Source organism: Toxotes jaculatrix, chromosome 17 (genome assembly GCF_017976425.1).
Source record: "Toxotes jaculatrix isolate fToxJac2 chromosome 17, fToxJac2.pri, whole genome shotgun sequence".
Classification (NCBI taxonomy): domain Eukaryota; kingdom Metazoa; phylum Chordata; class Actinopteri; family Toxotidae; genus Toxotes; species Toxotes jaculatrix.
This window is the reverse complement of record NC_054410.1, coordinates 22,105,748-22,122,856: the sequence shown is the minus strand read 5'-3', so window position 1 is coordinate 22,122,856 and position 17,109 is coordinate 22,105,748. Positions and strand designations below refer to the sequence as shown.

At 40.7% G+C, this 17,109-nt stretch overlaps 1 protein-coding gene across 7 annotated transcripts in view; it reads right to left on the bottom strand.

Annotated features, from left to right (window-relative positions):
* Positions 1-16,995, bottom strand: part of rragd (ras-related GTP binding D) — a 36,459-nt gene extending 19,464 nt beyond the window's left edge. For 5 of the 7 annotated variants that reach the window (XR_005896238.1, XR_005896239.1, XM_041060946.1 and 2 more), the window contains exons 1-5: positions 16,759-16,995; positions 13,914-14,209; positions 12,372-12,571; positions 10,145-10,259; positions 3,778-3,920 (exon numbers count right to left, since the gene is read on the bottom strand). Coding sequence is in view for 5 of the 7 variants with exons in the window: in XM_041060946.1 (XP_040916880.1) it covers positions 3,778-3,920; positions 10,145-10,259; positions 12,372-12,571; positions 13,914-14,209; positions 16,759-16,888 (884 nt within the window). In the remaining 2 variants the exon portion in view is untranslated. Of the gene's footprint in view, positions 1-3,777; positions 3,921-10,144; positions 10,260-12,371; positions 12,572-13,913; positions 14,210-15,053; positions 15,189-15,460; positions 15,555-16,758 lie in introns of those variants that run through there. The other 2 variants (XM_041060950.1, XM_041060947.1) reach the window with 2 other exon arrangements.
* Positions 16,996-17,109: the final 114 nt, after the last annotated feature.

Here is a 17,109-nt window from a genome sequence, read left to right as displayed (position 1 = left end):
TTCTTTCTAAATACTAATTAAGTACATTTGTTTCCCAATGAAGACATATGTATCACCTCACTAAAAGTGAGCTAAATGGTCTAGTTTTCTAGAAACAGATGATAAACACTGATCAAATATTTTGTCAGTGGTACAACTGAAAATCCCATCTTGATCATCTTAGTAGTCAAAAATAACATCAAGATGTTTTTTTTTTTTTCCAATGTATTCTGAATAGTTTTGCATTATTAAAATGAGGGGCAAAAAAAAAAAGTATTTTGGGAAATATCAGAAATATTCCTTTTGGTCTCAGCCAGCTGGAGAGGTGTGTCGGTGTCTGTGTTTGATTGATAGCAGCAAGGCAGGCTGCAGGAGAGTAGCCATTACACTGTAGGGAACGAGAGACAAAGGCAACCAAGTTGCGCTGTAGCCACACATCACGGGCAGACGGTGTTTTTGTCAGTGGTATTGAGAGTAAGGAGCACACCAGCTATCCAAGTGGACCGAAGTGACATTTGCAAATGTTTACATAGGGTTTAATACGCTGCAGCCGAACAGCTATCTGTCCTACAAACTGGCTTTTAGTGGGTGCAGGATGAGACGTGTGTCCATGTTTGTAAGTCAGATAAGAAGCAGCAGAGTTCAGCAGGAAAGTTAATGCGGCTCTGCTCTGTGTTATGATTTGACTGGCTGAATCCAAATAAGGTCTCAGTCTACCTAGAATGTAAAACTAGGTTGTGCCGTCATGAAACCAAAAACTATGAATTATAAACATCTCCTTTGTGGTTTCTGATTTTATTTTTATTGGTTTTTTTTTAACGCAGGAAAACACAGGACTGTTATTTGACAAAGCAGGTATTTTTTTTTTATATTATGTTGTATTTTTACACTCATCAAATGGAGGACTGTTTCATTTTATAGCTATAAAACATTTTTCTTTTTGATATTGATTATGAGATAAGTAGTCAGAAGCTGTCCCCTGATTCTTTTCATAACACTGGAGGAGTCAGTATGTTATGTCCTGACTGATTCTCCTTTCAGGTGCTAACTGAACTCTGGCCTACTGAATCCCACAGATCTGGATTAGGACCTAATTATACTCCCAGCTGGAGTGATAATTGAAGTGAGAATATAGAACAGATTGGAGAGGATCTGCTCTATATTCTGCCGAGGGATCAGAAGTACAGAGTGTGTGTTTTGGGCTTTTACTTAACATTCAGCTCTGTACTACTATGACATGCAGTACGCCAATTAACTCTGTTCGTGAGACTCAGAACTACCCAGCGTACTTCACCTCCACAAGGACAGTGATTTCAGCTGCTCCAACGACTACAACCTTAAATACGTCCCACTGAGAACCGTTTCCTCTTTTTAAAACTACAACACGCTCTATTTAGCTGGGTGATGAGATTATACGAGATGGACAGCGGATGGAGGCAGCCCGTGGTGTACGCGTCAGTGGGATTGGAGGTAGCCAGGAGTGGCTGCGATGGCGCTGCGCCCTGCTGATGCTAGCTCATAACATAAAACACAGGTGTTGTTGCTAGGCGGCTCCCACGGTGGCAACCATGTGCCGTCTGAGAGCATCTTCATAGTTTCACTATCGACCCACCTGAGCACTTCCTGTACATAACAGATACACTTCTGCAGCTGGTTGACTGTGACATTGACCACCTGTTTTTTTCATTACTGTTTTCATACATTACCATATAAAACCATTTATTTTTGTAACTTACAAACTTTTTTTTTTAAGCTTCACACCCTGTGTTCATGCCCCCAAGGCTATAATTTATCTCCACACATTTTACCAAGGTTGGTCATTTCTATCAGATACAGTGATGGATCGCACATTCCTGTATGAGCTGAGGACATTTCTCCTGCCTTTTATGTTCATAAAAGCCTTTTATTACTTACAGCAATTACCTCAAAAATGTCTTTGTGAGTTCCTGACCTGCAAGCCTTTGGAAAATATAAACTTTTCTTTTTTTCATCTATGAAAGTGGAGGGGTCAAATCACTGGTTTTTGTATGTTTATGGGTTCTTTCTAATCCTTTTATTTGTCAATGAAAGCACGACTTTGCTACAGCAGTTTGTCTGCGGAGCTTAATGAAGTCTGATCCTGTCAGGTCTGGCTTCAGTATTATCTCTGTAGCTCCTTTGATAAATGACAGGGTAAAGTTATTCCAGAATGAACGTTCGGTTCTCTGAAACCTCTCTCGCACGCTCACTCTGATGTGACACTTGTCGGTGTTGTTAGACTGGGAATGAATTGACGGATCTATTTTGCAATTTAACCCAGGCCCATTGAGCATGATTACTGACAGGTCATGTTTTCTGACTGACAACTGAGCAATAGACACTTCAAAAAACGCTAAATAGTCACTTACAGGAGGATGGTGTGTAAACAGCTCCGAGTAAATCTGACTGATTGGCACAGAAAGACTTTAATAGGTATTATTAATACATGCAGTAGCGGCGGGGAGAGATCTACTTGTGGTCTATTGCTATGTTTGAGTGCTCTCATTGTGTCGCCTTAGGCTGATTATACCTTTAGTTTTAGGTTGAAACTTTCACCTGTTCTGTGCTTAGTTTGCTTTAAAAAGCTGCAGAGAAGATTCCTCAAATAAAAAAAAAAAACAGCTTCATACAGCTACTGAGTTGTATGTATGTATAAAGACAGATATTGATCATTGAGAGTTAAATTAGCTTCCCTTGTTTACTGTTTTACTTTTTTTTTTTTTGAGGATTCCTCAGTTCTCAGCACTGGGGTTCAGAAATCAGAAAACATACATTTTAAATGTGAGTGATTTTACTATTCTGTTTATACTGTGCTAACAGGCCCTGAATATCTCTAGAAAAGGCAAATCCTAGCAAATCAGTGACCAAATTCATGGGAATTTGGGATTTTACATGATGTCTGAATCACTTTGATTAACTGTCTCGAAGTCTAAAAAAAAATCATTTGATAGATGAGTCAACAGACATGCCAGCGTGGTTATCAATAAACAGCTTCTCCTTTGAGTTTCCTGCAAATTTAAACTACTACATAATGCACTTTTAATATATACATATCTTATTGATATGACGTATCACCAGTGTCTTTGAGTTGCCAGAGTCCGAATTTTTCAAATCTTACACATTATGGCTATAACTGATTTTTTTTTGGCCAGTTGGGGCAGGAGAAACTGTGGACAAGATAGACTTATCATCACCTTTTAAGTTGTTATGGTGAACTGGTTGGCAAACAAATGCTTATTGACACATCTGGCAGTTATGGAGAATCATTATCATTCATTTGGACTCATATTTTGACTAATATTGACTTTAGCTCTGCTTTGGTCTCCACCAACTTCTGAGGGAAATATCTGTCTCTTTAGCTGCTAAAGTGTTCACCAGCTGGCCTGTAGCTGTGGGTTTATAGAGCTTTTTCATTGAAAGAAGCAACTGAGGCCAAATGAGACACACTGAGTTCACTGAGACTGAAGCAGAGCAGTAAAGTTTTCATTTCAGTTAGCATTTCTTTGTTTTCATCTTCACATGAAAGCAATAATATGACCAACATCACCTTGTACTGAATACCAAGAATAACTTGTCCTTGTATAAATCAATTCTTGAGTGACCGTCCACCTTTTCTCATGAATTCTATTCTTTTGACATTTAGGAAGTCAGCACCATTTCTGATGGAGCTGCAGCAATTTTTTCTACATTTGGTGACATTTCAGAAGTTTGTACAATTCTCTTGATAGCTGGAAACAAACATGGCTGGTGTTATGATTTGCTGAGTGTCTATTGGCTTACCCATAGATGCAGGAGATGTCAATGACCACGTCGATCATATCACAACATAGTTCGTATGTCTGCATGTCCACTGGACTGCTGTCTGTGGCGATATAAATCTTACTGACCACATCAAACAGGAAGGCCTTCTCAATACCTGAATTCTGAAAAAAAAGGAGGAGGAGACAAAGAAGAAAGAAACTAAGTGCAAGTTGTTCATTTCAACATGCCAACTTCAGGTGATCTTTGAGGAAAGACTACATGCAGGATGTGTACTATACTCCAAACAAACAATATGCATTTATAGAATAAAGAGATAAATTCCTTCATTTCACTCAGTTTACAGAAAGAATATCTCTGATACACACATCTGCTGGGAAAGGCTGTGAAATTACTTTAAAGAATATCATCCATCCAGCCATCCATTTTCTGGATGGATGGATGGATGGATGGCTTCTTCCCTTCCTGCACCTTGAGGTCCTTTCCATTAAAATCACAAATAGGTGTCAAGGGACAACTCTAGCGGAGGTCAACACCAACCGGAAACCTGCTTGACTTCCTGCTGAGTATATGGATACAACTCTAAGTCCGGTTATTTAAGGATTAGTTGGCTCACAGCCCTCTGCAGCCCTGCCAGCTAAGTTGGTAGTTGGATAAACTTTTGCATAAGACTAGTTTGTTTATTTTGTGAGTCAACCGAAACAGTAGAATCGTGGGCTGTAAAACCTAAAACATTTCACTTAAGGAGGCTAAAATCCCTGTAGAGCTGAGGGGATTGGTCACTGTGGACAACTTCTTTTACATTACCATTCAGTACTGTGAGGAAAACACAGCTAAACACAGGGAGAACAAATTAAAATATCTTTTATTAATCACATTACAGTGTGCTTTCTGAGTGGTTTCTAAGTATATAAAATTTCTTTGTGGTTGTAATGTCATTCTAATTTATTTCAGGTAGATGAGTCAGGCACTACATCCCCAAGGGACAGTCTGTTCAGCTGCTTAATTCCTACAGAGAACAACACGCAAATTAAAACTAATATCTATAAATTGCAGTGTATCAAATTAAGCTGTGATAATTAAAGAAGCATTTACCAGGACGATTCATAATTTATTATACTGTACTATGAAGGAAACCTCAGTAGTAATCCTCAAAACAAACCCCGCCTCCACAGTACACATAGTATATAAACTTCGGGACATCTTGCATATGCATATGGCAAAAGAAGCAAAGCTGAGGCTGTTACTGCAGATAATGGAGCCAACATGGATGAAGCAATAACATCTCAGAGCACAGAGAATTACACAGTCAACTAAATGGGAAGAGACTTAGCAGAGAAATGGAAAATCATTGTCTGAGAATTATCCAAGTCGCAGGTTAAAATCCAGGACATTGCTATCCAACCCCCCCCCCCCCCCCCCCCCCCCAGGCTATGGAACAGAAAATCTGCAATCAGGCTTAAAAACGATGATATGACTCAGCAGAAAATGTTGAATAATAATGAAACTTTTTTCCTCATGGGTTTCCATCACCCCAAAACCAATATAATGTTTCTTTTTTTTTTTTTTAAGTAGGTCATCAGAATGGGAGGCAATCAGTCCATCAACACCACCTCAGCATTACATGAAATCTGTGTAAGAGCACTACCTGAGTGTTGCTGAGAGGGCTCTCTGTATTATTTTTGATTTAGTAGGTAACCACAATGAAACACGTTGTCTCTCTTCTCTTTTCAAGGCTTATTTTTGTGTTGGGAGAATACAAAGAATTCATGCCTAAACCAAAACACACATGATTTGTGAAAATGCATGCAAACAGACCGATAGCAGACCCTCCTGTCTGTAACTTTATCTTCCAGAGTGCATTTAATTCTCTTCTCCAAGAGAAGCAGGACCATCACTCGGAGCGTCATAAAGTTTTGTTCCCCAGAGGATGAATCCTGCCGTCAATCCCCTTTTTTTTTAAATTTAGGTTAGAATATGTGGGTTTGAGTGAAATAAGACCTCTGAGTTAAAACATTTATTTGTATTTGAGTGTGATTTTTTATTCATTCATGGTGCTGCTCCTGAGAGTGGAGCTGTTCTCTCCCTGTTCTCTGTGTTTTCTCAGTATGCTGATTTGCAGGTGATTGGACTGGAGCCGGATGGTGCATACTGAAACTGGCACCTGTCGATGCCAGCTTGTGCTTCACCTTTTTCCTGGCTCCCCAACCAGACTGTGACCGCCCATTTCAGGGTCCTTAGATGGATCTCTATTGTACATAACATAAATATCTTCTTTTCTTTTCTTTTCTTTCTTTTGTTCCGATTGCATTAGGGAGGTGGCTAAAATGGCTGTACTGTCTTTTCTTTTTGTTGAAGATAAGTACGTTAGTTGTTAACATTATAGACTGTTTTGGACATTGTTCAATGACAATAAAGGCTATTCCGTTTTGTTTGTTGTTTTGGATGTCCTCTCCGTGACACCTGTTCCACCCTGATTGAAGAATAAATCAATTCTGCTTGGACTGCATATCTGCCATGGCACTGGTCATCCTTGGAGGAGAGTAGGGAAAGAAGGGAATCATTTCATGCTATGCTCAGGTTCCCCCAAGGCCCGAGCATAACAGACAGACATTCATCCTTTGTTGTCACAGCTGGCCTTTTCATATCTCTGTGTGCAGGCCTCCTGTACCCACACTGAGCAGCTTTTTCTCAGCTGCTGGAGATGTAGTCACACTGCAGAGATCATACATGTTGCCAGTGGAAGGCTGACACACTGATCTTTCTCCAGAAGTGTTGATTTCATCTTTTATTTATTTATTTTTCCTTTATATTTAACTGATTTTGACAGCAATTTTGTAATGTATAGATTTATAATGGAGTTGGTGGCCAACTCAAGGTCTAGCCGGGCTGAGGATCAAGCACGGTGTGGGGAAGTGGAGGCTCTACACTCCTTATCAGCAGAGATTCTGGATTGCTGGTTCAGCAGAAGCTTGTGGTTGCTCAGCAGCTCAGAAGGAGAAGGCTGCAAGCCTGAGCCGGATCAGCTGGGGGGCAGGCTGGACCTCAGTCGGCTTCAGAAGGCCGGCTGGAGAACTGGCTTGGATGCAGGCTGGAAGCTAGCAGTCCGTTAGCAAGCTGACTTGGATCCTGACTGGAAGCTAGCAGCCTGAAAGCTAGCCAAATTGGGAAGAGGTTGGAGGCTTGTGAGCTTGGCGGTAGCTGAGTCAGGAGCAAGCAGCTGGTTAACGCATATTGGAACATATTTCTTGCTTAGCAGCCTGGGAGACTGGCTCATGTTAAGCCAACTAGGAGACAGGCTGGTGGCAAGTTGACTGGGAGACAGGCAGCATGGCTGGACAGGGTGTTGAGGTAAAAACCAGGCTCTGAAGCTGAAACGGCCATAATTCCAACCTGGTCAGTGCTTCAACAAAACAAGATTCTGAGTCAATACTCGAGCTGCTTCTTTCTGCTTGATTCTTGAGGCGAGCAGGCAGCACCTGGATGCAGTGTATCACCTCATTAAGTTCCTTCTCAGAAACCTTTAGGGCTACTCGGTTCATAACCGGTAGGTTTGAGCTGTTGTGGCAGAAGGCAGGAATACAGGACAGGATCCAAACGTACATTCACATGAGGCGGGCTGGATGAGTGAAGTAACTTTTAAATTAGTGAAACAGTCAGTCAGGTGTACAAGATGGCAGGGATCCAGGAACTCAGGTAACAGGAAAATACACACTGAGGAAAACTCAGGAACACAAGCAGGGACCAAAGAAATAAACTGCCAAACAGCGAGGGGAACACTAAGACTACACAAGGCAGGCAAGGGTAATTGGAAACAGGTGAAACGAACTGTGGAGGGGCAGGCAATCAGAAATACAAGGGTACAACAGCAGGAAGTAAAACAACCAACAGACACGCACAAGGCAAGTAATTACAAAGTAAAGCTGGAAATAAGAATCTGGACAAAGAGTCACTCAGAGGGGCAGATCATGGCTTATAGAGGGAGAGTTCGATTCTTAAAGATAAACACACACTTATGCAACAACAGCAGCCTCTGGTGTCCACAACATGTTTCAGCCCTGAGACAAAACACATCTAGGGGCTCAGGTTTATAGATATATATATACATATATACATATATATTTGCATCTCATAAGATTTAATTTCCCATCTATTTAGGACGAAACTCAATAGGAGTCCTGTTAATGTCCAGGTTAGGTTAAAAGTATCTGAAAATTACATATTGCTTCTTTATAACTGCTTTTTCAATGAAACGTCTTTTGAAGAGGGACTAAATTGTCATCTGCTGTCTTCGAGAATGCGCGTTCAGTTAGCAAGATTAAATCTTATTGTGTGGCCTGTCAAAACACCATGCAAAGGCTGGATTTTAATTTCAAGTTTCAAACTTTAAACGTGACAGCTAAAACAATACTCATAGATCACGGCGAGAGAGGAGGATGTGATTGAACAGAACTGAACCACTTGAACGTACAGCCTTTCAAAAACGAAGGAAACTGCGCTGCATTATAAAGAGCTTTCATCTTTAATTAACACTTCATCTCCGAACCATTAGGTGAGTGAAGGATGGAAATAAGCCATTAAGCCTCACTTCAGTTGTAACTTCAGTCATTGTAATTGCCGCAGGGAAGAGTTTTAACGCATTTTAAACATCAACTTAACTCATTTAATTAATTAAGCACTAATGTGATGATACTACCAGTATGGGTGGACCATGATTGCTTTTCCATAAAAGTATTAATGTGACCAAAAGCAATTAGCAGTTACAGTTTTAATGAGTCAAACCCAACAGAGATTACGCTCAGGAGGAATTTTGGACCCATTCGTTCTTCAGCTCAGCCATATTTTTAAGACATCTGGTGTGAAAGACTCTGCCTGGCCCACTCCAAAAGGTGGACTGTCTTTGTCTGAAGTCATTCTGTAGTAGATTTACTTCAGGGTCATTGTCCTGCTGCATCACCCAACTTCTCCTTCACCTCCACCTCCACCTTCAGCTGGTGACTCCACAAAACTTTTCCCCGTATCATTATGGAGAGTTATTTCTTTCTTTGACAAACTTCATTTACATGGCAGAGCTGCAGCTTCTTCTGTGGTGTCCTGCCATGGACACCATGCTTCATGCAGCCATGCTACATGAGTTGTGTGTGGTAGACTCACAAACAAAGATGTTAACCAGCTTCAATGATTCCTTTAAGTCTTTAGCTGTTCCTCTGAGCTTCTTTTCCATCTCACTGATCATCAGCTTTGTGCTTTTGGAGTCATCTTAGCTGGGCGTCCACTTCTTGGGAGAGAAGTCACAGAACTAAATAATCTCTGTTTACACGCAGTTTGTCAAACTGTGGACCGATGAACATCTAAACTCTATGAGATGACTTTGTTACCCTTTCCAGTTTCATGCAGAGCAACAGCTCTGGATCCTAAATCTTCTGGGATCTTTTTTGCGAGGCACAGTTCACATGAGCTGATGCTTGTGAACAGCAACATGTTAACATTTTAGTACATTAATTTAAATGCATGGTTTACAATTTAAATCACCTATTTTATGTAGCGCTAACCTTTATGCCAGACACATTTCCATAAGCATCTGTGGAGTCATACATAATTAATATTGGCATTATGTGCCACTGTGAAACTGAAGATTGGTTTGAAGCCCAGTGAATAAGGGAACTGAACTGTGAACAGATGCAGCTGGAGCAGCATATCACAATCTGTAAGCTCATTTACATGGCAGGTGACACTGAAGCTGACCTGACAGGCACTTGTAAATTGCATGGGATAGTAAACACAGACAGCACAAACAAGCAAAAATAAATAAATATCACATTATACAAATTATACATTATACAAATGTAAGGCCTGTTAGTTTCAGCAGAGGTTTGTAAATATTTTATTTAGTTTGAAATATATATAACATAAATATGGCTTTATGGGGTGTTCATATATTTATTCATTAGGATTAGTAAGATTTTGAAAAACTAAGCAGAAACACAGGAGACTGGGCATCTCAGTGGTGTGGTGGCCAAAGGCATGTGGCAGTCAGTGATGAGCCTTCACTTAAAGGTTTGGGTTTTCTCATTAATGAATGCAGGATAACGTTCAGTAACACAAATATGAAAATAAGTGGTGGTATCTCACACAATGGCTGCATTCCATTCAGTGCAGCCCCTGGATCTGTTATGTATCACCACCACCTAGTGACTCCACTGTAAAATACAGCAGGACACGCACATGGAATATACCTGATTGTTTATTTGACTAAAGGATGTTTTCAGATAAATGTAATTCATTCAGTAGCACTGCTTGGTTCACATTACACAGGCCAGGTGCACTCTCTGTGTTCTGCAGTGTAAATATCAGTCTGGGTGTGTGTCACAGCAGCAGCATTACTCACTGATATGAAGATGTTTAGCAGGTTTTCCAGCGTGGGCAGCTGCGGGATGAGCTTCTGGACCACTTTACTGAAAGCCTCAAATATGGAGTGGTCGTATATGCTGGTTAAATAGAAGCTGCAAAAAGCAGGGGAGAGGAATCTGAATCAGAAGTAGAGCACTTCAATCACTAAATACATAACAATTATATCTTAGCTTTATACAAATATGGACAGAAAAGGTATTCAGACATATTTCTACACAGTATCACACTTCCAACAATTCAATTCCTGTAGAAAATTTAACAAGAAATCGTTTTGGTTAGGGCTGGATATCTTGAAACAATTCAATACTAGCACAGAAACATGAATTTCAGCACAGATATCAAAACAATATATTTTTTTAAACCTTCCTCTGGGGAGTTTAGACATAATCTTCTACAAAATTCTTTTTGTTTTTTTAAAAAGGTAAATTTCTCACATCTTTAATACTGTCTAAATACAGTAAAGCAGCTGTGTAACGCACATCCCAAAAACTTTTCCAAACTGATCCAGCGCCTGGATAAAAAAACAAACTGAAGGTTAAGCCAGTCAAAACACCTGCAGGCTACACTGATAGCCCCCAGTAAATTTAATTTAACACCAACAACAGGGGAAATCATCACAAACAAAAGAAAGAGAATAAAAAAAGAAGGGATGCATCAACAGATATGAACTCCTGGGAGAAACCATTTTATTACAAATATATTTTGATCGTCTCACCCTGTTGCGACTGCTGCCGTGGACAGGAACACGAGGGAAGGGCCCAAACACAGACTCACCAGGCAGACATAAGAATGATGATATTTCAGTAACAAAAAGTCACTGGTTACAAAGTCCAAGAGCCAGGCAACAAAACTCAAAGAGTCCTCGTAGGGAACATTCAAAACAAAGATCTGCTTCTGGGGGCGAAAAAAAAGCAGGAACGAGGCTACCAAATAAAACAGGAAATACTGAAACCAAAACAAGAGTCCACAAAGGTCCAAAAGCAGAACAAAAGGAGTAGCTACAGGGCTGAACATGGCAACAAGTCCAAAACAGTCCATAAGTCCATTAAAAAAACCAACAAGGTCCAAAACCGAGTTCAACCAGTCCAAAGAGTTCGAAACTGCCACCCCAGGGGCTGATCATAATACTCCCACACTGTAAATCATTTTCACTTCATTCAACCAAAGTTCTCCTGCTGCCAGAAAAATGTGAGTTACCTGAACATAGGTTTAACAGTTAGTTTTATGAGTTCTGAAAATGTAAAACTAACTAATTTAACTGAACTTGAACAAATAAGTTCAGTTAACTTATGTAAATCAACTCTGTAGTCACATGGAATATCACTACAGACAAAGTTACTCTCCTTTTACATTTTCTCAGTTTGTCAGAATAAGATTTATTCTCCAGTAGACGCCCAGCCAGTTTCCATCATGTCTTACCTTTACACTACAGAAAGACGAGTCTGGTGGGTTTTTAACTCTCAAACAATGCATGCTGGGATGTCTGTTGATAAGCTAGTTTTGTTTCTTTTATAAACTTAATTTAATGAGTCATGTTCTAAAGTCTGAATCTTAAAACTACACACTCCAAGTGGAATTAGATTGAAACATCTGTTGATGTACCTTCCTTCTTTAGTCTCTTTCTTCTGTTTGTGATGATTTCCCTGGTGTTATTAGGAATGTACACTTTGGCCCATTACTGGTCAAAAGTTTTAGGACACCCGCATTTTTCCAGTTTTTATTGAAATGTCAGCGGTTCAAGTCCAGTGAATAACTTTAAATGGTACAAAGGGAAGCAGTAACCTAACCAGCAGTAACCCAAATACTGTACTGCAGGAAGTAAGACTGCATACTGTTCTCTGAATGGAGAGAAAAGGACAAGTAACAAAGCAGCTAGATGGATTCAGTTTAGTTCAACAAGAAGATTCTCTGATTCCTTGCTGTTTAAAATCTCCAATGATTTATTTGTTCTATGCTTTAATTTCAGAAACACTGAATTATGTATATTTAAATGACAGATAGAAAATGTAGGTGATCTAAAACCTGTATTTGCTTTTGTTGTTTAAATCCTCTTGGTTAAACAACATATTATTTTCTAATTTGTTCTGAATGATTTATGTGATTCAACTTTTTTATTATAATGGTTTTGAAATGTGCTTGTATTACAGTATCTAATTTATTCCATACACATAGTGAAACGAAAAAAAGCTGGAGGTAAAGCTGACCTCAGGTGAATTCGTTCTAGGCCCGCATCGGCAAGGTCATCGTTAGCTCGTTTGTGAATGTCCCTCTGCTTCTCAATCTTGTGGTCGTCTGACAGGCCGTCCACTTTGTGAATGAACACCTCAAAGTTGATGTCTGGATTGACCTTGTAGGCCCTGGTCACTGTGAGATGCAGTCTGCTCAGAGCCTCCACGTAGTCATCCTGTCCGGAGGAAAAGAAGAAATTCACACCGCTTAGGAAACAACCGTTGAACAGTTTACTTTTTATGGTTTGACCACAAATGAACACCTGAATTTTGCAGTGATGACTAAATAGTCTAGCCACTATTGTTAGCAAATTTTTATCCGAGGTTTACTGTATCAGTTTCAACACAAAAATGTGACGGATGTCTTTGGGGACAGCTAGAAACAGTGGCTCTATTGCAAAGTTTGTCCATTAGAAAACACAGACTCTTTGGAATTCAGGTTAACAAAGAAACCTCTGTGCGCTGCTTGAGGGGTGATAAGACCACCTCCATGTTTCTGTCCAAGCAGCAAGATTTTTATTGGTCCACACCATGGGCGTTTCTGTGAAGTGCAAGCATCTTCATCTGTAGGAATGGTGTTGTTACTGCTAATTAGTAATCAGAACTCTTTTAGATTCTTGTCCTTAATTTGAATGGGATTAAAATGTGTATCTAGAGATTGATGAGAAGATTGATTTCGGCAGAGTGAAAGTGCTGAATGTTGCTGAACAACTGAATGAATGAGGTTAAAATGGCATCAGCAGCACCAGGAGCTACAGGAGCTTAAGACCAGTCCTCAGTACCCATCCCTACTCATCTATCAGCTCCTGCTGTGGAGTTCACACCCACGACCCCTGCCATGGATGCTAACGTGAGAAGCAATCTCTGGTTGTGACCCTGTTCACCTCACTGTGTAAAGCAGCGACTGCAGTGCTGATTTATTAGAGTTCTAATGCTGAAGGGGTTGAATTGGGTATCTAGTACTGTGGCACTGAGATACATCAATTCTAATACCAATGAGTGCATGTGGCTGTGGTCAGTTCAGAGCAGGAACTACCTACAGACGTGAAACTTGGCACCGTAACTGGAAGTGATGTGCAAATGCGTCACAAAAGATATGATCTCGCTCTGCCTGATGGTGATGCTATAACTGACAGTCAAGTGGAAAGTTCCATGAGATGCACTTCTTTGTACTCCAACTCTGTCAACACCAAATTCAGGATATGGTTTTGCTAGACTGAAATATGCAATTCTATGATAAATGGGCAAGACTGGTCAAAAAACATGGCTGCCATCTTAAAGAAATCCTGATATAACTAAGTGGGGACATTTGGTATTGTGTCCTGAACAAACACACCAATACACTTCACTCTTATACACAAGTTGTACATGTAAAAATAACAATGAATCAAAAATACCACGCAACCTGGATCAACTGTAGCTGAAACAGGGCAAATAATACAGCTTAGCATCATATTAGCACCTTCTCCTGTATCACCCTCTTGTAATAACAGGGACTTCATGGCTTTGTGGTCTGACCTGTGAGTCGATGACAAAGATAAGAGCTCCAGTGCCTCTAAAGATCATTTCATAGTCGAAGGTGGGATCGAAGAAGTCGATCTGGCCGGGGAAGTCCCAGATCTGGAAGCTGACGAAGGAGCTGCTGGAGACGTCCTCCCTGCAGATCTTATTGGTGCTCTCCAGGAACAGGGTCTCGTTTGGCGACATTTTATGGAAAACCACCTTCTGGATGGAGGACTTTCCACTCCTCCGCAGGCCCATCAACAGGATACGAGGTTTGACCTCTCCACTCAGAGAATCACTGAAGCCCAACACTACACAGCAGGCACAGAAACACAACAAATTAGGAGGTGTGTTAGATGTACAACAGGCAATCACCAATCACAACACACTTACAGGTTTACAAATTGCTTCAAAGGAGACTCAATTTACTGGTCAGTTTATTTATTTATGAAAATGAATAGCTTTTATATTCAATTAATAGCAGCTGTTCATTTACTTCTTAATTAGCTAAATTCAAATTTATTTATATATTTTTTCATCAATCAGTTATTATATTTATTTCCCTTTTAGGTTCCCATTTGCCATAACATAAATGTCCAAATGCACCAAATTTCATGGCAATGCATCCAATAGCTGTTGATACATTTCACTAAAAAACATCAACCACTCGGTGGCACTACATCAAAAGAGGATCTCTGAAGGCAGTAAGCTTTATCTTCTGGACAACATGGATATCTGTGCAAAAATAACGGCAGACCATCCTACAGATATTTAAATCTGGGCCAAAGTGGTGGATCAACCAATGTGTGGCTAATAATGATAATCATTAGTCCAACTTTTTCCACTCCAGTAGGTAGTCTGACTGAGAGCAGTGTACCCTTACACTCACCAGTGCTCTTCATCTGAAGTAGGATGCCTGAAGAGCTTCTGAATACCCCCCCACCCCACAAACACACCTTTCCAATGTCAGAAATAAAGCCTGTTGCTCATCTAACAGCCCCACAGCAACCATTGAGGGTTAAAGGCTGTGATCAGTGGCGCTAATCAGGGAGAGGCATCAAAGTGGCAACCCAGTTTTGTTAATGAGGAGGCGTGTATTTGTGAAATTTGATCATTAGCACAAACAGCGAGCCTGACACTGCCCTAAAAGGCTACCTGTTTCGCTTTGTTGGGGAAGTTTGGATGCAACCGTTGCCCCGGTTACCCAGTGTTTTGAGTGGAGACAAACCCTCGCCATCGCTCCTTCCAGTAGGGCACGAGGTGAGTCGCCAGGGAACCAATCCGATGCAGTCAAGGAAAGCACTTTAGTGCTCCGCAGGGGAAAAAAAACAGTTCATGGGTCTGCCACTCCCACAGCCTGAGCAGAGCGTGAAAAGCTCATGCCTACAGTATGGTATGGAGCAGTAACACATGTACTGGTGCTGTAAGCCACCAGCACTGATGTATGTGCAAAGTCCCAATGACTTTCTGGGAAACTGCTAGGGCTGTTTTTCAGCTTTTCTGCACAGCATGACATAGCACACTGCCACAAGCTGCCACACCTAGAAATTCCCATACCCCACCTGAAAATGTTCCCTCTGCACCTGGACATGCTCCTGCCTCTACACCTTCAACATTCCTGTCTGGGGTTGCTTATTTATTTCCCTGAGACAATATCTGCAATCAAAATACACATAAGGAATTAATAACAGCTCAAGATATTGGAGGGTAAAATCACAGCTTTTACTTTGACAAGGTCAAAGATTAAAACTTTGGTAACTAGGCCCTGGTAAAACCTTCTGTACTGCCTTGTTGCCAGTGTCATAGACAATTTGTCAGCAGCAGGAAAGACACTGCACTAGGACTTCAGAGCATGTAAAAACTAACATGCTGCTTACAGCAGTTTACCCCACAAAAATATGATGGTCATGAAGTTTGTATTAGACTGAAGGAACACATAGTTTAAAAAGCAAACGCCACCTCTTTAGTCTCGCTTTTAATTGGAGTTTATTTGTCTATTTATTCACATCTCACAATCTATCTCAATCTATTTTGCTGCTTGGGTTATTCTTTAGTAATATTTTCATTTTCTGTATTTCTGGTTGTAGGTACTCACTCAACAGATTCTCTTTTCTTAGCATTTACTATCGTTTTTCACACGTCACTTCTTTTCTTCTATGCTATTTATTTTTTATCATTGATCTTTTTTTATATTCTTTTGCTGCTCTAAATCCTATTGTTTTTTCTTTTTCTTTTTAATTGAGTTCCTTATTTATTTCTTTTTTTGTTGTTTTATTTTGGGTTTGTTTGTTTAGTTTGTTTGTTTGTTTACACTGCTGAGTATTAATGAATTTTGGGGATGGAGGATTTGTGTGCTTTGCGTAACAATGTGTTTCAATCAATCAATGTCTGACTGACTGATTGATTGATTGATTGACAGATTGATAGTTTGGATGTAAATCCAACTATTAAACAGGTAATTATACACTATAGGGTAAGCAGTGCGACGTAAACGTCTCCCAAAATATTAGGAAAACACACTCCCTACGGTTTAGTACAGCCTACGTGTCAGTATATAAAACTTATACAAGTATATGCACTCCGTCAGCGCACCTCTGTACCGTTAGACTGACTTTTTACAATGACGCACATAAAGTTTCCAGCTGAGCCCCGAGTGAAGGTGAACATTACGGCACAGAGTGAGCAGCCTCGGTTCGTGTTAGCTAACCAGAGGACCACCGGGCTAGCTAAAGTTAGGAGCGGTACAGCGCACTGAGACACCCCACAGAGCGAAAACACAGCCGAAGTGAAAGTGTGCCGTCTCCCCACGCTCTCTGCTCTGTGTGTGACCTTCCTCCAAAAGCACAGCTTATCCGCCTACCTCCGTCCTCACAGCCCAGCTCTCCGTCTGAGAACGCCTCCAGGTCGTCTTCGTCGTCGTCGTAATATCCCAGTGCAGTGTCCTCCTCCTCTTCCTCCCCGCTCAGAGTTGGAGCTCTCTCACTCGTCATGCTGATTTATTTCCCCCTGGTTTGGTCTTAGTTAGGTTTTAAGCCGCTTGTGGTGTCCAACTTTCCCCACACTGTCACCCGATACTTGAGAGCCATGGTGGTGAACTTTCACCCTGCCCGCAGTCCCGACGCTCTGCAGCCACGCGGGGCAGGATCCGGGTTACGGCTGTGAATCTGCTGGGTTTATGGGTGTGATGAAAAAAAACTGGGCTTGGATTATA